The sequence below is a fragment of the Meles meles genome, chromosome 9, assembly GCF_922984935.1.
Source record: "Meles meles chromosome 9, mMelMel3.1 paternal haplotype, whole genome shotgun sequence".
Taxonomy (NCBI): domain Eukaryota; kingdom Metazoa; phylum Chordata; class Mammalia; order Carnivora; family Mustelidae; genus Meles; species Meles meles.
This window is the reverse complement of record NC_060074.1, coordinates 47,763,994-47,785,721: the sequence shown is the minus strand read 5'-3', so window position 1 is coordinate 47,785,721 and position 21,728 is coordinate 47,763,994. Positions and strand designations below refer to the sequence as shown.

Below are 21,728 nucleotides of genomic sequence, written 5' to 3'. Positions count from 1 at the left end.
CCGGCACCGCGGGGAAACTGAGGCCGCGCAGCCCGGCCCGAGGCGGGAGGGCCTCGGTGCGCCGGGCCTGGGGGCCGGTCCCGTGAGTGAGTCAGCGCCGAGCGCTGTGTGACCTTGGCCCGGGCCGCCGTCTCTGGGCCGGGCGTCTCCGGCCACCGCGGCCGGCGCCCCCCCCCCCCACTCCCCGCCGCGGCCCCCGGCGGCCCCTTGCAGCCCCCCGCCCCCCCACCCCTCATCCTTCCGACCCCCGGCGCCCACCCCACGCCGACTAGGAGACCACCCGGACGCCATCCCTCGGCCCCCCGGCGCCCACCGTACGGCCACCACCACCGCCCTCTCCCCCCAACCCCGCGGCCACCCTGCGCTCCATTGATTCGCGGTGGTACCACCAGTCTCCAGTCTGTGTGTTCTGGAGACGCTCTTGGGTCAGTTGTCCTCTTGGATTTGCTGTGACTTTTGTGCTGTTTTGATCGCGAGCGAGCCTGCCTTGATTTGTGCCATCGGGAGTGTGGCTGAGCAAACGCAGGTTGTACCTCGGGGACGGACACGCGCTCCCACGCGCTCTGCCACTGGCAGGGTCCTCGCCATCGCGGGGAGAAGTGGCCCTGCCGCGCTGCAGGGCGTCCCGGGACATCCTGCCTGGGGCAGGGCGAGGCCGGCTCCCCGCCGGACGTGTGCGCGGGCCCTCTTGGCCACTTCTTGCTCGGACGCCAAGGCAGGGAGAGAGCTCTGCCTTCTGGGTCCAGCTCCCTTCCTGAGGGCTTCAGGAGTCGAGCCTGGAAAGCCTCCTCCTGCGCACTTCTGTTGTGGGTTACAGGGAGTTAGCTTTTGGAGACTCGACTGGCCTGTTACCTGTAGCTTCATTGGAAATTCTCAGTGGTTTGTTCTCTCACGCTGTTACAATCTATCGAAGGAACTGGTAATACATTGTTTTGGAGGCCAGCCACTGTGCTTTCTTGAGTTTCCTTCAGAGCCTTTGTCCCATAAAGTTTTGATACTGCTTTCAAAAGCCAGGCAGAGCAGCACAGAAGGCTGCCCTTGGCGTTCACAATGGTCTTCGCTGGCATGGGGCGAAGGATGTGCGAATCTGGGTCTTGGGGAAGCGGGCTCCCAGAACGTTGAAGAAGTGTGGCAGGTCATGTTGCACAGAACTTTCTGGGGAGTTAGTATCTGTCTGGGTCCTGGTTCTGGTCCACAGTGGCTACAGGTGGGTTAGAGGACTTCAGGTGGAGGAGATAGCCCTCCGGACTAACCACCCCATCCCAACCACCCCAGCCCTACAATAGAGTTTCCTTTCCAGTTTTCTAAATAGAGATCTTGTTTTATTAAGAAGTGATTACTAAGTATCCTATTCAGTACTTTCCAGGAGCTGGTTGCTTTTTCAAAAAGCAGTTTTCCTCCTAGCAGTGGGACTGTGGCAGGAACGGGGGACTACAGCATTTGAGTCTGACCTCGTCTTAGCTCAGCTGCTTGAGTCATGGCTCAGGCTGGGCTCAAGCACTGTCACAGAGGCTCTGGCTTCCTTGCTCCCCTCTCTGTGGCCCAGGACCGGGCCTGGCTTCCGAGCAGGGGAACCAACCACCCCTGCCTTAGCACCCAGCCTTCATCTGAGGCACACCAGGAGGGTTGTTCAGCTGTGTGTTTCTAGCAGCTATTTCCAGGGCTTCCTGAAGGCTTTCCTGTTGTTGGGTGCCGTCCCGTGCGACCTCTCGTACCGGGCATTGACCACAGCCTGGGAGGGGTTACCTTCATCCTCTATCTGCCCTACCAGTTGTAAGTGCCTTAAGGGTAGGCAGTCAGCCTGTCATCTTTCTGTCTTGTGCTTACTTGCAAGTAGGTGTTCCTTAAATTTTTACTAACATTTTAAATGGCTGAAGTCAGTACAGGATCGGGTATTTACAGAAACACTTGTTTTGCCTTTATAGTTGATAAATTTGGGAGGAGACGTGCAGTTATTTCTTTCTAATTCTGTTGTCATTTTGCCTGCAGGTTCCCCCTAAAGGACTCAAAACGTCTGATCCAGTGGTTAAAAGCTGTTCAGAGGGATAACTGGACCCCCACTAAGTATTCTTTCCTCTGTAGTGAACACTTCACCAAAGACAGCTTCTCCAAAAGGCTGGAGGATCAGCATCGCCTACTGAAGCCCACGGCGGTGCCCTCCATCTTCCACCTGCCCGAGAAGAAGAGGGGCACTGGAGGTCATGGCCGCATGAGGAGAAAGGTCACCAGAAAGGCCTCTGGGGGCCTGAGGGGACACGCGAGCGGGGTGGACGGGAAAGGAGCTACAGGTTCATCGTCGTCCTCAGGGGAAAACCCAATGGCCAAGCCAGGATCCCGAAAGGCAAAGCAAGTTGCACTGCAGGGTGAGACTGCCCCCAGGGCCTCCCAGGACGCCGCCAGTCAGGAGCGCACGTGGCAGGCCCCGGAAGGAGTTCCAGGCGATGGTCTGGCCAGCGCTGCGGCGGGCAGTCAGGGAGAGGCAGACACGTCTGCCGTGGAGGCCAGTGGTGAGAGCACCACCGCCGTCCCTGACGGCGGCCTGGTGGATAAGAGCGGCATTTCCGTGGATGACTTTACCCCGCCAGGGTCTGGGGCCTGCAAGTTTATTGGCTCACTGCATTCTTACAGTTTCTCCTCCAAGCACACTCGAGAGAGGGCATCTGTGCCCCGAGAGCCTGTTGACCGAAAGAGGCTGAAGAGAGACGTGGAGCCTGGCTGCAGCGGGAGTAGCTTGGGGCCTGACAAGGGCTTGGCCCAGAGCCCCCCGAGCTCATCACTCACCGCGACGCCTCAGAAGCCCTCCCAGAGCCCCTCTGCCCCCCCAACAGATGTCACCCCGAAGCCAGCGGCAGAGGCCGTCCAGAGCGAGCACAGCGACGCCAGCCCCATGTCCATCAACGAGGTCATCCTGTCAGCATCAGGCGCCTGCAAGCTCATCGACTCGCTGCACTCTTACTGCTTCTCTTCCCGACAGAACAAGAGCCAGGTGTGCTGCCTGCGGGAGCAGGTGGAGAAAAAGAACGGCGAGCTGAAAAGCCTGCGCCAGAGGGTTAGCCGCTCCGATAGCCAGGTGCGCAAGCTGCAGGAGAAGCTGGACGAGCTGCGGAGAGTGAGCTTCCCCTACCTGAGCAGCCTGCTGCCCTTCAGCCGCGGTCAGTACCAGAGCCTCGCGCGCCGCACTGCCTGGTCGTGGGGACGGGTTTCAGGCTGCGTGGCCCACAGTCCCCGAGCACTCCTGCGTGTTGCAAGCGCCCGGCTTCCTCGGGAGGAGGCTCCGCTGGTCACTGTACTTGGTAGAGGGGGAGCCCCGGTTGGAAGCTTCCTTCGCTCTGGGGTGCTTGAGGGGCATCTGGAGCTGTGAGGGTTCGGCCCGTGAGAGGGGAAGCGTTCCATGGCCGCTGGGAGAGCCCCTCGTTGCGCGGTCTCCCACGGGGACAGGGGCAAGGCCGCTTCCACTGCACGCCTCATGCTCACCCCGGCGCCAGCCCTGTCAGCGTCCCATTGCAGAATGTAGACACAGCCAGCTGTTAGAAGAGTGGTGGGAGGGTCTGAAAATCACAGGGAGTTTCTTTCCATTTGTATTTTAGTGAATATCCATGAAGTTACGTCGTTTCGAACATTAATAATTTCCTTAAAATTTTAAGTGTCTCTTACAGTAGAATATATTCATTCTAGAACTTAAGCTACTACAGGGATATATGGGTGAAGAAGTGGTGAGAGTCACCATTTCTCACCTCCCACCTTTTGGTCTTTTTAAAAGTTTCCTGTGTGACTTATTTTCTGTGCTTTTCCATACATGTCTCTGTCCTGATACTGATGGGTTGGATACATATCTAACCTATCCATTGTGTGTTTACTGGCTCTGTTTCAGCTCTTCTTACTATTTAGTGCTTGTAAAAATTGGTTTTTAGATACTCTTTGCATTCTGAGTATAGTATCTTTTACCTGCTGTGTGTCCATGAAGGATGTTTTCCTCCTTATGTTCGCTTCATCTGGATCACTATTTGTCTTCCCCGATATAATGAACACTCCGGGGGCAGGGGTGGGAGGCTGTCAGTGTGACAGGCCTTGGACCCCAGGGCAACCACCCTTAACACAACCAAAACAAAAGTGAAAAAAGAGACCCATCCTGGTGCTTTTCGTAATGCATGCTGGGGGAAGGACCCTGCAGCGGAGAACCCCCGAGGTACTGGTCTGCTAGTATTTTAAAGCTGTTTTTGTAGTTTCTTATAGCAGATACTACTTTGGTACCTTTTTCTGTTCTTCTTGGTCAGACTTCCCCAGGTCTGTCATGATCACAGGACTTTCCAAACAGCTAACCCTTCGCTCCATCGAGCAAGGCCACATTGCTGTTTCCACTTCATTAATCCTCGCTTCTTTCTACTTTCTGGTTTAACTCTGTTGTTCTGGCCCCTGGAGGGACGCGTTTAGCTTCTGTCTGTGCAGCTTGTGTTTCCTGATACCTGCCCTCCAAGGTGTTTCGCTCCTTCCATCCCACTGGTCCCCACGAGGATTTGTCTCGTGCTGCTCTCCTTGCTTTTTGTTTCTGAATAGCTGGTTCAGTCTTTATTCCCTTTTTTAACTGAGTGATTTAGAAGGGCTTGTAAGTTTTTCGAGTGGATGGATGGGTTGAGGAAGGGGAGCTAATTTTTTGTACGGGTTTTTTTTGGACAGGTTCAAATATTCTATATAAAATTGTATTCTTTTTTAAGTTCCAGCATAATTAGCATACAGTGTTGTATTAGTTTCAGGTGTACAATAGAGTGATTCAATAACTGGAGACTAGACTCCGTGCTCATCAAGATAAGTGTGTTCTAATCCCCTCACCTGTTTCACTTGTGCCCCCCCCCTTTTTGTGATTACTTCTAAACTTTATTGCCTTAAGGCCCAGTGATTTGGTCACATAAAGGTAGCTGCTTTGGGAGCTCGCTCTTGGGATTTTGTGCTGGTTGAGACTCAGATTGTTTTTGTGACGTTCATTGTAGTTTGAGCAGAAATGTATCGGCCCTAGTAGTTGGTCATGTTGTTTTCTGTGCCTCTGAGCCTGGGTCCAGCTTGCACATCCACAGATCTGCGCCGTGACTTCCTGAGTCCCTTGGTCCCTGCCAGAGAGCACAGAGTCCGCTGGCCAGCTTCCTGCCCTGCAGTAGATGCCCAGGTGTTCCTGACCGTTATCAGCATGGAGCACCCCTTTTTTGTCCCCATTGAAGTGTTACTTCTTTATCTCCTTATTTTTCAAACTCCTTTATGGCCCTTTATTTGTTAGCTGTATTTTAACTCGGTCTGCAGGTCTGTGTTTTTTTAGAGAGCCATTGAATCCATTTACCTCGGATTATTGATTATTTGGAAAATGTGCCTGCTGTTTTGTTAGGTTTTTCTCTCCTTTCCTGCTCTTCTAGTGGGTGTCTGTCAGGTTTTACCAAGGATCACTGAGGCTCATCTCTGTAACCATTCGAGGTGACCCTGACCAGCTGCTGTGCTCCCCTCCCCCACCTCCTCCCCTGCGCACTGCTGGCTGGGACTGTGCGTGATCTTGGTTCACGGATCCCAGCTTCCCTTTATCAGCTGGAATGAGAGGGAAGGGCAGGGCACATCTGATTGTTACTTCACTCATCACCATTTATTGTATCCAAATGTTTCTTCTTCTGGGGGAGTATCTAATGGTATTCTTGGAACTCCTATAGGAGCACAGTAAAACTCTGAGAGGAATTGAGTTTGAGATACTCCTTAGGTGCTGATGCCCCAGGCCCGCACCTGTCCTCTGAAAGTTTAGTATGTTTGTGGTGTCAGGATGAGGTCGGGCATTTAAAGCCATGGGACAGAATGAGGTTTCCTGGAGAAGCTATAGCTGGAGACCGGGCCAGGGCCCAGCTTAGGAGCAGGACATATTTGTGGAGGGGTGGCAGAAGAGGGCCCAGGAGGAGAGAGTGAAAGAGGGAATGTGGGGTCATGGCAGTCTGGAGAGGAAATGAGGGCTGCTCAGCGGGGTTGGATCCAGCCCTGATCAGAATGGAGAAAACACGGCTGGCCTCAGCCACATGGGGTCACTGGTGATCACTTTCTAGTTGGAGCAGTGGGAATCCTGCCGGGTCCGGGGCTGGTGAAGGCGGGGCAAGGGTGAGGCACTTTGGTGAAGAGGTTTAGCCATGAAGGAGTGGACCGTGTACAGTAACCGAAGGGGAACGTGGCTCCAGGGGCGAGTTTTATCTGTGAGGTGGAGACGAGCAAGCAGCTGTGTTGCTGCTGGGTGGAATGGAGAGGTGGAGTCCTGAGGGCCAGAAGGAGTGTGCTGGGGCCCCAAAGTTGGCCTGGGGAGGGGGTTGGTGGATGGGGTGTACCTGCACCTCTACCCCAATGCCCCCTGGAGGGTGGGGCTGGTCTCTGGGGGGTGGGGGTGCAAGATGCAAGAGGCGTCGGGGAGTGGCAGTGGGAGGGGTGGGGAAGGCGAGCGGCTTCCTGGACGTGGCCTCTGGGAGCTGTCTGGACTCCTGACTCAAAGTGTCTTCTGTCTTAGTGGTGCCCAGTGCTGTCATGAATTTGTGGTCAATGAAGGAAACTTTTTAGGGATTTTATGTCGAAGGAGCCATCCACATGTTTATTCAGCCCTTTATTTGTAGCCGATCCTTTGTTTTTGGACAGATTCTGTGCAACAGGGCAGCTCGGCCGGGGCCTGCAGGTTCTAGGTATAGAAGTTTGCCCTCCAGAAAGCTGGTGCTGACTGGCCTTCTCACGGGGTGTTGCAGGGAGTTCTCCACCCCTCCTGCCTCGGTTTCTGTCCGAGCTGCCTGACCACCCGTGCTGGCCCACCTGGTAGCCCAGAGGTTCACTACCTGCACATTGGGAGCCAATCCCGATAACGTGGTTATGACTGAAGTCCTTCATGCAGGTCAAAGTGCAATGTCTTATGCTTGGATTGTGATATAAGGAGAACCTCAGTACCCTCATGGATCTACCGTCACCCTAAAAATCCCTGTGCTCCCTTCTAAGCCCTGGCACCCTGGTCTTTCTAGTGTTTCTGTTGTTTTGCCTTTTCCAGAATGTCCTGTAGGTGGAATACATGGCCTGTATGGACCCTGTGGGGTGGACAGGCAGCTTTTTCAGATTGTCTGCTTCCACTTGAACAATGTGTGTATATTTAAGGTTTCTGTCTTTTTGTGCCTCGATGGCTCTTTGTTTTACCCTTTTTTTTTAATTGAGTTAAAATATACAGAACATAAAGAATTTACCATTGTAGTAACCATTTTTCAGTGTCAAGCTCCGAGGTATTAAGTGTATTCGGATGGTTGTGCAGCTGTCGCCACTGTCCATCCTGTAACTGCGGTCAGTCTGAAACTCAATACCTGTGAAGCAGTGACTGTCCTCTCCCTTCCCTGCAGCCCTGGGCAGTCACCATTCTGCTTTCTTTGCTTGATCCTGACGACTCTGAGTGGCTCCTGTAAGAGGAACCATCCTTGTGTTTGTCCTTTTGTCACTGGCTTATTGCACTTAGCATAATGTCCTTACATTGTGGTGTGTTGCAGAATCTGCTTGCTTTTTAAGGCTCAGTCCACATATTCCTTCACGTAAACAGACCACATCGTGCTCATCCGCTCATCTTGTGCCAGATGTGGGCTGCTTCCGCATCTTCGCCATCGTGAGCAGTGCTGCTGTGAGCAGACCTCTTCAGACCTTACTGTCTGTGGTTCTGAGTAAATACCCAGAAGTGGACTTGCCAGATCCTGTGGTGATTCTGTTTGATTCCTTTGAGGACGCCGTGCTGTTTTCCATGCGGACTGCACCGTCTTAACGTTCCCCCAGCAGAGCACAGGCTCCATCTGCGTCCTCACTAACACTAGCTGTTTCCTGTCCGCTTGATCCCAGCCATTCTCGCAGGTGTGACACGCTATCTCACTGCGGTTCTGGTGAGCGTGTCCCTAATGATTGGTGATGGTGAACATCTTCTCTTGCATTATTGACCGTTTGTGTGTCTTTGGAGAAAAGTCTCGATTGTCCATTTATTTATTTTTTTTATTTGACAGATCACAAGTAGGCAGTAGGCAGAGAGGCAGGCAGAGAGAGAGGAGGAAGCAGGCTCCCCGCTGAGCAGAGAGCCCGATGCAGGGCTCGATCCCAGTACCTTGAGATCATGACCCGAGCCAAAGGCAGAGGCTTAACCCACTGAGCCACCCAGGTGCCCCATTGATTGTCCATTTATGAGTTGGGCTCTTCCTGTACCCGTTGCTGAGTTTTAGGACTTCTCTCTCTGTGGCAAACATCAATCTCTGATCAGAAATAGGATTTGTAAATATTTCTCCCGTTCTCTGGGGTGCCCATTTATTCTGTGGGTAGTACCTTTTGATGTACAAATTTTTAAAATTTTCATGGTCGAATTTGTCTGTTTTTTTCTTGTATTCCCTGTGCCCTTAGTGTGGTGCCTGAGGAATCATTGCCAAGTCTGTGGCTGTGAAGCTTTTGTGCTGTTTTCTTGTAAGAGTTTTATTGTTCTAGATCTTAGTGAGGTTCTTGATCTGTTTCAAGTAAATGTTTATACATGGTGTTACTTAGGATCCCCAGTTTTCCAGCACCATGTGTTTAAAACGTTGTCCTTTCTCTGTTGAATGGTCATGGCTCCGTTGTCAAAAATCAGTTGACCATACATATTCAAGGGTTTATTTCCAGCTCTCTGTATTCTGTTCCATTGTTTCGCATGTCTGTCTTTATGCTGACACCACACTTTTTATTACCGTAGCTTTTGTAGTGAGCTGTGAAATCCGGAAGTAGGAGTGCTCTAGTTTTGTTCTTCTTCAGAAACGTTTTAGCTGTTCTGGGGCCCTTTAGATTCCATGTGAATCTTACAATGGGTTTTTCTATTCCTACAAACAACGTGATTGGGATTTTGATAGGGATTGCATCGAATCTGTACATTGCTTTGCTTAGTAGCAACACTTAAACAATGTCAAGTTTCTATAAACCTAGAATGTGTTTCCACTTATTTATATTTATGTCGGTGTCCAGTTGTTCCAGCACTATTTGTCGAGAAGACTTATCTTTTCTCCATCAAGTTGCCTTCGCTCCCTGGTCAAAAATCAGGCGCATGAATTAGTGTGGATCTCCTTCTGGCTTTCCGTTGTGCTGATCTCTGTAGCTCCTGTTTCATCAGCATCATGCTGTCTTAGTGTAGCTTGTAGCTTTTGGCAAGTCGTGAAATATACGGGATTGTGAGTTTTCCAACTTTATTCTTTTTCATGAGTGTTGTGTTGGCTGTCCTGGGTCTTCTGGCTCTCCATATAAACTTGGGAATCAGCTGGTTGATTTCCAGGAAATGGCCTGCTGGGATTTTGACGTTGGGATTGTGTTGACTCTATAAACCAAGGTGGGAAGAACTGACATCTTAACAGTGTTGAGCCTTTGGTGCATCAGTGTGGACTATACGTCCATTTATTTTGATCTTTTATTTCCATCAGAGTTTCATATTCCAGTTGTTTCTTGCAGTTGTGTGAGAGAACAACCATATGTTAACCTTGTATTCTGCAGCCTTGCTGCCATTGCTTATTAATTCCAGGAGTTTTTTCTCAATTCTCTGGGGTTTTCTACATTGATAGTCATGTCATCTGGATACAAAGACGGTTTTATTTTTTCTGTCGCAACCTGTAACCTTTTATTTCCTTTTTTATTACATCAAGTAGGATTTTTCCAGCACATTGTTGACTATGAGTGGTGCTGATCTTAGCAGGAGAGCTTTTGAGTTTCTCACCATTGAGTATGATGTTAGCTGTAAGGCTTTATCAATGATATTCTTTATTAGGATGTTCCCTTTTATTCCTAGTTTATCAAGAGTTTTTATCAGGAATGGGTACTGGATTTTGTCAAACAGTCTGTCTGCATCTACTGAGGTCATTATGTGGTTTACCTTCTAGCCTTTTGGTGTGAAGAGTTACATTAATGGGTTGTAGAGTGCTGAACCAGCTTCGCACACCTGGAATAAACCCATAGGCATGGTGTATAATTCACTTTCTTACATTTTTGGACTCAATTTGCTGAATGCTTGTTAAGGATTTTGCATCTGTGTTCATAAAAGATATCTGTAGTTTCCTTTCCTGTAATATCTTTGTCTGGTTTTGGTGTTAAAGTACCAAGTCTCTCATAGAATGGGTTAGGAAATATTCCCTCTGCTTCTACCTTAAAGTACCAAGCCTCTCATAGAATGGGTTAGGAAATATTCTCTCTGCTTCTACCTTCTACGAGAGATTGTAGAGAATTGGTAGAACTTCTTCCTTAATTCTTTGGTATAGTTCATTGATAAACCCATCTAGACCTGGTGCTTTTTGTTTTGGAAGATTATTTATTTAATTTCTTTGAGGGATATAGGCCAATTTAGATTATTCTATGTGAGTTTTGGTAGTATATATCTTTCAAGGAATTGGTCCATTTCACCTAAGTTATCAAATATGTGGGCATAGAGTTGTTCATATTCCCCTCTGACTGATCCTCTTATGTCCACAAGATTTGTAGTGATGGCCCTTTTTTATTTATAATATTGGTATTTTATGGCCTGTTTCTCTGTTCTTAGTTAACTGGGCTTGACATTTATCAATGTTACTGATCTTTTAAAAAATCTTTGATGTTCACTTTACTGTTTGTCTTTGTTTTCAGTTTTATTGGTTCCTGTTCTAATTTTATTAATTTTTTTTTTCTGCTTGCTTTCAACTTAATTGCTCTTCTCTTCCCACTTTCCTAACATGGAAACTTAGATTGTTGATTTTAGATATTTTTTCTAATATACTCATTCAGTGCTATAAATTTTCCTCTAAACATTGCTTTTACTACACCCCACAAAATTTGATAAGGAATTTTTTTTAATATTTTATTTATTTGACAGAGAGAAATCACAACTAGGCAGAGAGGCAGGCAGAGAGAGAGGTTCGAATAATTTTTTATTTGTCAACCCACCTATTATTTAGAAGTATCTCATTTAATCTACAAATGTTTGGGGATTTTTTGACTACCTTGCTGTTACTGACTTCCAATTTAATTCTATTGTGGTCCCAGGCAGACTTTGTTTGGTTTCTAGTCTGTTAAATTTGTGAAGATATGTTTTACAGTTTTGGTGAATGTTCCATGTGAGCTTGTGAAGAACATGTGTCTACTGTTGGATGAAGTAGTTGTTAGGATTCTCCAGACAAACAGAACCAGTAGGATGGAGAATGTAGATGTAGATAGATAGATATGTGTATGTAGATATCTGTGTCTGTCTATATATACACACACATAGAGAACAGGAGATTTATTACAGGAATTGGCCCCCATGTTTATGAATGGCAGGATGGGGTACCAGAAAAGCTGGGGGCATAATTTAGTCTCTGTTGAAAGGCCTGAGGATTGTCGAGGGGAGGGGATGGGGTATAAGACCCCATCTGAGTCTGACTTAGTCTGAAGATGGGAGCGCTGATGTCCTAGTACTGAGAAGACACCCGGCTCAACCAGAGAGCAAATTTACCCTTCCTCTGCCCTTTTGTTCTTTTCTGGCCTTCGGCCTTTGGTGCCCACCCACATAGGGGAGGGCCTTTTCTCTAATCCATTCACCAATTCACATGCTTCTGGAAACTCCCTCACAGACACACCCAGGAGTGAGGTTTTACCAGCTCAGAGTGCCTCTCTTAGCCCCTTCCAATGGACACAGGAGTTACCTATCACAGCAGCTCATAGACTGGTGATCGATGATGCAGTTGAGTTCAAGTCCTTCCTGATTTTCTGCTGCTGGATCTGCCAGTTCCTGACAGAGGAGTGTTGAAGTTTCCAGCCGTACAGTGGATTTGTCTGTTCTTGTTACAGTTCTGTCAGTCTTGACTCCCGTATGGAGGCATCAGGGACCTTCGTCTTCTTGGAGCATTGACACCTTGGTTATTAATTACATTACGATCCTTGTTACTACTGGTAATCTTTCTTGTCCTTATGTCTGCTTTGTCTGAAGTTAATACAGCTCTTCCAGCTCTCTCTTGATTTGTGCTAGTATGACAAATCTTTCTCTGTTCCTGTGCTTTTGATCTGTGTCTTTATATTTGAAGTGGATTTCTTCTAGAGGACATATAGTTGGTCTTTTTTGAAGTGGGTTTCTTCTAGAGGACATATAGTTGGTCTTTTTCTTCAGTCTTCTCTGACAGTCTCCATCTTTTCACTGGTGTACTTGGACCACTCACGTTAAAGTGGTTCCTGCTTCAGCTTGGAACCAGGAGAGTACCTCTCCTGTCCGTAACAACTTTCTGTTGGCTTCTTCTGTGTCTCTGCCCTCCTTCTCTGCTTTCTCTAGTTTTGACTGAGCATTGCGTGTGATGTCCCCCTTCCTTAGCAGGTGGGTTTTACGTCTTGTGGGAACTTTGTTCATGGGTACCATGGAGTCATTTGCAGCTCTTCCAGGTCCACACCAGTTTCTCCCTCTCATCCCTCATAAAATTGATGTCATTCATTTGCTTTGTCCATACGCTATAATCACACTATCATTAATCTGAACAAAAATTTATCTGTTGGGTCAGTTAAGAGTAAGAGGGGGGCGCCTGCCAGGTGCAGCTGGTTGGGTGTCCCAACTCAGTTTCAGCTCAGGTTGTGGTTTCAGGGTCCTGGGATTGAGGCCTGCATTGGGTTCCACTTGGGGTAGTCTGCTTCAGCCTCTGTTCCCCTGCTCCCGCCCCTGCTCTCCCCTCCCAAATAAATAAATAAATCTTTTTTAAAAAGAAGAAGAAAGAGGAAGAGTTTTATTTTCCCTTCGCATATTCCTTCTCCAGTGCTCTCCTCTGTCTGCAGATTCAGGCTTCTGTCCTACGTCCTCCTCCTCCCTGAAGAACCTCTAATAATTCTTACAGGGCATGTAATTCCCTGTTTTTGTTTGAAAAAGTCTTCAGTTTTTCTTTACTTTTGAAGGACAGTTTATTTTCTTCTCTTTTTTTTTAAATTTTTGGTTTTTTTTAAATTTTTGTTTTTAATTTTAAGTTCCCTTTTAATTCCACTCAGTTAGCATATGGTCTTGTGTTTGAAGGGCTGTCTCACTGGATACAGAATTCTACTCTTGTTTGCTTACATGACCCACCCACTGTGATTCTTACCCATTTTGTTCTATGGGTGAGAATTGTTTCCTCCGACTTCTTTCAAGACTCTCAATCTTTGGTTTTGGACAGTTTGAATATGAAAGTTTAGACATGACCCAACTGCCAAACAGGCCAACCTGATACCTCAAGCAAAAGACCTGTTTAGCTTTTTTTTTTTTTTTTTTTTTTTTTTTTTTTTTTTGGTAGGTGTAGGTTTCTTGGTATTTATTGTGCTTGGTGTTGTCTGGGCTTCCTGAATCTGTGTTTTGCTGTCTAACATTAATTCTGAAAACTTCTTGCTGTTACTTCACACATCTTCTTTATTTCTGTTGTGTCCATTCCTTATACATATCCTTTTTGTAATTGTCCCCCAGTCCTCCCATATTCTGTGTGTGCTGCTCCTGGCATCTCTGTGGGGGAGTTTCTGCTGAATATCCTCAGGTTCACCGGCTCTGTCTTCGACCTCATGCACCCTGGGCTTCACTTCTGTTGCCGTAGCCCTGGGTTGTGCAGCCTTTCCTTTGGCTTCTTCCTCGGCGTCCTCTCCTCCTGCCAAGCCCCTCTGTTTATGTGTGTTGTGTGCTTTTTCCATTAGAACCCTTAGATGAATCAGAGTTTAAGTTCCAGGTCTGAGGATTCCAGAACCACTGCCTCATCTGTGTCAGGTTCTGATGTCTGTTTGGGTTGCATTTTTTCCTTGCCTTTTAGCATTGCTTGTAGTTTTTTGAAAGGTGGACATGGTGTAACAGGTAATAGAAGCTGACCTAAACAGGCCTTTCGCTTGAGGTATCAGGTTCGCCTGCCTGGCAGTTGGGTCTTGGCTAACCTCTAACGCAATCGCGGTGGCTTTAGATTCCTCTCAAGCCTTTACTGCTTGTCTCAGGACTCCCTCCCAGCGAGCGCACCTTGGGCTTTTTCTGCTCTGATCATCTTACACCTGCAGGAGCCCTGAGGAGTGGCGTGGGGGAGGGGGGCGCTCTGCAGTATCAGCGTTGAGGTTCAGCCTTGTGTGGCCTGTGCTTCTGGGCTGTGACCTTCACGAGTCTTCAGGGAGTGAGAAGGGAAAGCTGGAGGGGCTGGTGGGGAAAGCCCTGCCCCCAGTTGAAGTAAATAAAGCTCAGGTAAGAGCTCCTTTCCTCTTGGAGAATGCTGTGACTTTAGTTCAGGACTGTTCCTTCCCCTCCCACTGCAGAGACAAGGGATTTTCTTGGTTTTTTTTCTTTTCTCAAGATTTTATTTATTTATTTGACAGAGACACAGCGAGAGAGAGAACATGGGCGGGGGAGTAGGCAGAGGGAGAAGGAGGGTTCCCGCTGAGCAGGGAAACCAATGTGGGGCTCGATCCCAGGACCCTGGGATCATGACCTGAGCTGAAGGCAGATGGTTAACGACTGAGCCACCAGTGCCCTTTTTCTTGTCTTTTCATGGTGAGAACTGGTTAGGTTCCTGGAAGTCAGACCCCTGGAAGCTGGGGGCCTTCAGGCAAGTGTCTGTCATGCTTGTCCTCCTGCGCTCAGCTCCAGCCTCCTGCCCAGTTGCCATCTGTGGTCCCTATCAGCTTACACATCCGCTCCCAGGGAGCATGTCCTCCAGGTTCTGGGAGACCTGGGACTCACTTCTCTAATGGGTCCAAGCAAAGTCACTGATTTTCAGTTTGTTCTTTGTTTTTCTTATTGTAAGGACATGAGTTAGGGCTTCTAAGCTCTTTACAGTTCAGAGTTGCACCTTGAAGCCCCGCCTCTGTTATAAATATGGTTATTAATGTGTAGGAAAGCTGCCAATTTGAATAACTAATCATTCTATCAAAATCACTTTCTAGTAGTTTTTCAGTGGAGACTTTTGAGTTAAGTAGGTAATCAGCCATAACTTTTGCAGATTAAAATTATTGGGTGTCCTTTTCTGTCTTTTATGTTTTGTAGAAACATGCCCTACTTCCAGTCATTTCTTTTTTTCTCTGTGTGTACACACACCTTCCCATTTCATGGGTAATTGAGGGTCTTGCTATCATTTCAGAACAGCCTCCCCCAGTGTGCCAGGCAAGTGGGAAACAAACAGATCACCCATGCAAGGACAGTGTCTGCTCGGCCTGGGCTCTCTCCGTGTTGTGTCGGAAACTGTTGTCACTAACACAGCGATGTGACAGTGGGAGGTGCCCGGAAGCAGTCTGTCCCAGTGAATGTGTTTGCTCCCTTCCTGTGGTTGGGATCCTGGACCTGCCTGCTGGCACCTTTGCCAGGAGACAGAAGTCTCCAAGATTAGCTCTTCAAGCCAAGATAAGTGGGCCGCCAGCCCCCTGGGAGACAGACAGAGGGGACACATCAGGAGTTTCCAGAGGGACTATTCCAGAAACAGCTTTTGTTACATGCCTGGTTCTGCCTGCTTCCCCATGATACAGATCAGCTCCCTCTGTGTTCCCCAGGGGAAGCAGCAGAGAGCGGAAGCCCTGCTCCTCACTTCCTGCCAGTCCCACCATGGTCTGATCTGACTTGATCTGCTCCCACATCCCAGGCTCAGTTCCCTCCAGGTCTCTGGGTCTCCCATGAGTTTCTGAGGATCCATGTCCTAGGGTGGAACTACAGTTCCCAGAATGCCATCTTCAGTTTGGCATTCACTTCCTGCCAAGCTATGAACAGCCCAGGTGCAGACGTTTTCCGTCAATTGGTAGAAAACAACCTTGAAGAACCTTGACCGTGTCTGGAGTTCAGAAAACTCACCATAACTGATGGGTAAGCCTGCTCTCGCTGTCTTAGGCCAAAAAATGAAAATTTAATTTTCTTGGAAAATTTAAATTCTTGTATTTGCATTTTGGTTGAGATGTTAATAAAAGCAAAAAGCAGTAAGAAAAAAATGCATATAAAAGTGTCCAGTTTACTTGAAGAGGTTAAAAGTGGCAAATAGGCTTAAATCCCTTATTTTTTGTTTTTTATTTGTTTTACTTTTATTTTTCTAGTAATTTTCTAGTAATGATTTACGTGGAGAAAAATACACAAGTCCTAAGGATTTAGTTGGATGAATTTTGATATACACTGTAGGCTCTTGGAAGCTGACATGTGGGTCTCAGAATTACTTGTCAGTTCTCCCCTGCAAGGCTTCACTGAACACAGGGGAGACGGTGGCAGGCAGCTCAGTGGGTGGTGGTGCAGGTGCAGGGACTGCAGGGGGTGGGGGGGCGGAGCCAGCCCCGCAGAGCAACCTGGCTCAGCCCATTACTGGCCGGTGTGGGAGCCACTGGGGGAGGCGTGCCGGTTTACCACCGCCCCTTATTCAGGTGACCTTCCTTACAGTTAGAGCAAATGACACGCAGCCAGGAGAGCTCACTTTGACGCGATCCTCGGAGCCGTCAGAGCTTGGATGCAGAGTCAGATGCCATGTCGTGGCTTCATGGTGTTGGATGCTTGGCGTGTGTGCTGGTGGGGAAAGCCAGGCCACTGGGGGAGCGTGCCCTGACGTGGATTTAATAGCATGCACCTTCAACCCCACGCAGGTGCTTCCTTTTTCTGCTCAGAATGTGTTTCTGACTTCAGAGAGTCACTTTAGGATTTTTTATTCTGCCACCCTGAACACTGCATCCCTTTGGCCGCGCGGCCACCACGTAGGGGCTCTGTGGGCTCAGAGTCAGCCCATGTGACACAGAGTCGTGCTCCCATGAGGCTTGGCCAGCCGCACCTGTGAAGGTGCCACGTGACCTGTGCACACCTTCCTGCCCTGGTGGAGGCAATGGGATTAGTTTTGACAGACCTGGTTAGAGGCAGAAGTTAGGCCCTCAGCCATCTTTCCCTCCTGCTCTTCTGGGGACACCCTCCCACTCAGTGTTCAGGTGCCATGGCCATGTGGAGCTCACCCCTCCGTGGGTTCTGACCAGTCTTGGGATGGCCTCTGCCCTCTCCTATCCTCCTCCAGCCTGGGCCACCAGCCATGGCTGGACTTGACTCCACCTGAACCCCACCTGTCCTCCTACTCTCTCCTCATCCCCTGCCCTGACCCACGTCACCTCCTGAGCCCCTCTCCCTGTGTTCTGGTTCTGGCAACTGTTCTCAGGACTTCTAGCCTCTGTCCCCACCCCAGGCAGGCCGTCCCCCTATTCCACCTCACCCAGTTCCTCCCCTGCGGTCCTCGTGTCCCCTGCCTAACCCCCACAGCACAGCATCTGCACTCAGATGTGACCGGGGGATGTCATCACCCAGCAGAGTGCAAACAGACCTGACCGGGGCTAGCGGAGCACTGAAGGCAGCTCTCTTGTCCCGAGGCCCTGCACCAGTGCCCCGGAGGTAGAGGCTGCAGGCCAGGCTCTGTGTTTGTCTACATTTGTTAGCCAGGTGGTGGTCACGGTCCCCCGTTCCCTGTCCCTTCACAGGACCCTCCCTGGAACACCTTTTCCTGTCTTCTCTCTCTCTCGCCTACTAGTGAGTGAGGGCCAAGGCAGAAGGGCCCGGGTCCACCAAGGATCGCCTTCAGGGTCTGGACCCTTGGAGGGGTGTCGGGAGGGTATTCGCACATCCAGGCCCTGGTCTGGGACTGCTGTGCTCTCACTCCCCGCTGACCGGCTGACCCATGCCTCATGCCTCACACTGCAACCTGTTGTTGTTGCTTTAGTTCAGTTACATCTTTAGAAATTGGAATATTTAACCCCCAAATCAGTAGTTCTGGATTTTCTTAAAATAGCAGAAGATTTGCAACAAAAGGCCCTCCCCCTGTGGGCAGCAGTTGGCCAGCATGGACTAGAGGCCCTGGAAGGCTAGGCTGCTGTCACCTGACCACCCTTGGCCCTGTGTTGCAGTAACGTAGTAAACAGGTCCAGGGAAGGCATTTCGGGCTCTGTTTTGTTTTGTTTTGTTTTGTTTATGTTTGTTTTGCCTCTGAGTGTTTTCATTGCGGTACAATTTAAGTGAAACAGCCCTCAGGTGTTCCCCTCGTGACTTCAGATGGGTGCAGACACCTGTGGGACCGCACCCCCATCCAGAATCCCCGGGGTTCTCTTGTGCCCCCCGCACCCCAGCCCCCACCCCATTGCTGCTGGCGCTCCTCATCCTTTTCTGGAATTTCACGCAGATGGAATCAGAATACGTGCATGTTTGTGTCTGGCTTCCCTTTTGTGGCATAACATTGTTGAGGGAAATCAGATAGTGTTTTAATTTCTAGCCTTACTGCATTCTAATTAGATAACATAGTAGGAACTCTTTCTGTTTCTAGAAACTTAGATTTTCTCTGACCATTTCTAAGGCCCGTTTTCATGAATATTCCAGAAGAACTTGAAAAGAAGGCGTACTCCCTAGTTTTCAGGTGCTGTGTCCCTGACCAGATGTAGCTTTCTCATTGTTGGAGGTGTGGAGGTCACCTGGACACAGAGCAGGCCGGACTCCCTTTCGCTGCTTTCTGTGAACATCTGTGTGTGTCCCACGGGTCCTGGACTGTGAGTGCTGCTGCGGCATCAGGCACGCTGGTCTCACTGATGGTGGGGTATTCATCCTGACAAAGCTGTTGCCGGTTTAATGCATTTTGGCCTGAAGTTCATTGTCCCTCCCAGTGAGATTGTGATGCTTACTCTCCTACTGCCCACTTTTGTCTGGCTCTGGAATGCCTTTCCTAATCACTCTTCTTTCTGCCTCTCTCACAGTGAGAATTGAGGGTCTTGCTTTGTGATCCAGTCTGAAAAGCTTTTTCTTTTCATGTGTGACTTCAGGTGTGTTTGGCCTTCGTTCTGCCTTATTTTTTATATTGTGCCTGTGGTGTTTTGCTTTTAGAATAAAAACTTCCCATTTGATCTGTGCCTTGGTTTGCCCGCCTCAGTGACGTTGCTGCTCAGTGGCAAACCGTGGGCCTGCCCTACAGCCTTCTCCCCGGCTCCCCTGCTTCCAGCAGCTTCAGTGCCTGCATGGTCGGGCCGTTCACCACCTGTGACCACTACTTGCTCTCACATGGACCACATTCAGGACTGGCTGGGAATCCCTTTGCCGGCACTTCCCATGGATAAGCCTGTCCAGCTGCGGTGTCGTCAGAATTCACAGGAGCAGAGTTCCCTGAGTGTTAGTGTTGAGACTGTCCACTGTGGTGCCATCCAGCTCATACCCAGTTGAGAATTGTGTGATAGTAACACTGAAAAGGTAGAGGCGAGCCTGGCTGGCTCAGTCAGAGGAGCGTGCAGCTCTTGATTTCAGAGTCATGAGTTCAAGCCTCCTGTTGGACCTAGAGCTTGCTTTTAAAAATAAAAAGGTAAAGAGAAACAGGTGAAGATAACTTTTATAATATATTCTGTGTAACTTGGGGCATCTGGCTGGCTCAGTCGGAGGACCATCTGACTCTTGATCTTGGGATCGTGAGTTCGAGTCCCATGGTTGGGTGTAGGGTTACTGAAAAATAAATATATAAAAGCTTTAAAAATACTATTATATTTTATTTAACCCAGTATTGTCTGAAATATTATCATTTCAACATGTAATTATCAATTCCTAAAAGTTAATAAGATGTCTGAAGTCCTCCTTTTTTGCCTTGAGTTTTTGAAATCCAGTGTGTATCTTACCCCTAAACCACATCGCTGTGGACCAATGAGGTCCGATGTCAGCGTATGGCCGTGAGGTCATAGCCCATGTGTCAGACGAAGTGGTGGCGACTCTAAAACCTATGCGTCTTGTGAGTGTGGCTCTGGAAGCTTCTGCAAGATGCCACTGTGCAGGGAGCCCTGCTCTGCCGTCAGCCTCTGTGAACGTGCTGCTCTCACATCCCGGGTGCCCGGAGTCCACGGCGTGTGGCCTGAGTGTGTGGCTCCTTTCCCTCGGCTCCTCCACATGGTAGTTCACATCAGTGCCTCGTTCCTTCTTACAGCCAATCGTCCACATCCTGCAGCTGTGAGCAGCAGTCCTTGTGTGGGTGTATGTCCTCTGGTAATGGGACGCCCTACAGCAGGCCTAGTGCCAGGCCGGGCTCCAAGCTCAGACACTTGGAGGAGCGGCTGCTGTCCCAGCACAAGCCGCACATTGTACATGCCCCCTGGCACAAGGGCCTTTTGACCTTCTCACGTCACTTTTTTTTTGGTCCCCTCTGTGGTGTGGTTCTGCCCCGAGTCCCACGGCGTCTCGCAGGCCCCTTCCAGCCTCCACGTGCTGGAGCTCTGGGCTCTCTCTCCTGACTTCTGCAGCTCCAGCTTTCTGGCCACTTCTTTCTGTAGTTCTTTCTTTTTTAAATCAACATTGCTACATCTATTTTTTTTAAGACTTACTGATTTTAGAAAGGGCACGCAAACATGAGTTGGGGGAAAGGACAGAGACAGAGGGAGAGAAGCAGACGATCTGCGAGCGTGGAGCCCGACACACCCCAACCCTGGGCCCTGAGATGACGATCGAGTGGAAATCAGGCGTCGGACGCTCTACTGACTGCCGCCCCCCTTCCCTAGTTCATCTCTCCTCAGGGCCCTTTCTCCCCGGGAGTGGTTGCTTCACTCCATGCTGAGACACGTGCTCACAGCCTCCCTGGGGCCCTGGCGGTGGCAGGTGGCACAGTGTCCCTTGGCTTGCTCACCATTCCCCCAGTGCGGGTTCCAGGCCCGGGTCCACTGTCAGGCCAATTCCCACCCTCCACACGGAGTGACAGAGTCGCTGAGCACCCCTCGGTGAGTGACACACGACGCCCTGTCCTGTCCACACAGATAGGGTCCCAGGGCCCCTGCCCAGGCCACCTCCACCCACCACAGCCCTCACACACATTCGGGGGGCTATGACCTGTCTTCCCGGAAAGTCCAGGCTCAGGAGGGAGGTTTTTAATTGTTAATAGTTTTTTGCTTTTTCTGATAGAGATGATAATGCTCACTTCCCCAGTCGTGTTCCCACAGAGTGACCCAGAGAGACTTTGAAGGAGATAAGAGCAAGACCTAGCTCTGTCTGTCTGTCTGGGGCTTTCCCTGTCTCTGTCTCACCCTCTGTGTGTGTCTCCCACGCACCCGATGGTGGAGGAGCTCCCCCTCCCTGGGTCGTCCAGAAGAGCAGATTCGATGAGGACAGGGCTCCTGCCATCAGGGTCTCCCCAGTGGGGTCATGTCCCAGAGGAGGGGCTACTTGTGGACCTGTGGTGGGAAGAGGCCAGCCTGCGGGCTGGAGAGCTGCGAGGGACGGGGTGCACCATCTAGGGCAGGGCTAGGCTCCTTCCCACCACTGCCTTCCTTTGAGGGGGTCACCCCTGACAAGCCACCATGGGAGCCACGGGGCGGGGTGGTGGTGGGGACACTGAGCGGGAATAGGAGCGCGGAGTCCCGCAGCTGGGACCCAGGTGAAGGGGCACAGAGGGCTCTTTCCTAGAGCCGGAGGCCACTGCAGCCCCATCACAGGCTCTCCAGGCAGCGGGCTGACCCCGGAGGGGTCACTCAGCAGCCCTGCCCAGGAAGGAGAGCACAGAAGGGAAGCACACCGCCCTGCCTACTGTCCACTGACGAGGACCCAGGTGGTAGGGCAGCCAGGCGGGCCAGTCCAGTGGCACAGCTCACAGGCAGGCTTTTCCTCCGTGCAACCCCAAGCATGACAAGTATACCCATCAGAGAGCAGCTCAGAGGCCACAGCTGGCAGAAAAATGATTTCTGTTTATTCTGCAAACCATGGGATGTGAGCTGTCAGAGCCGAGGGGGTGGCCATTAGGACCTCCAGCCCAAACCACCAGCATACCTCCTCTAGCCTTCTCTGTTGTCTT

At 49.8% G+C, this 21,728-nt stretch overlaps 1 protein-coding gene across 2 annotated transcripts in view; it reads left to right on the top strand.

The window, feature by feature from the left end:
* THAP4 (THAP domain containing 4) overlaps positions 1-21,728 on the top strand; it is a 40,201-nt gene that overhangs the window by 595 nt on the left and 17,878 nt on the right. The window contains exon 2 of one of the 2 annotated variants that reach the window (XM_046017965.1): positions 1,990-3,152. In XM_046017965.1, the coding sequence (XP_045873921.1) occupies positions 1,990-3,152 (1,163 nt within the window). Of the gene's footprint in view, positions 1-1,989; positions 3,153-15,663; positions 15,785-21,728 lie in introns of those variants that run through there. The other variant, XM_046017966.1, reaches the window with a different exon arrangement.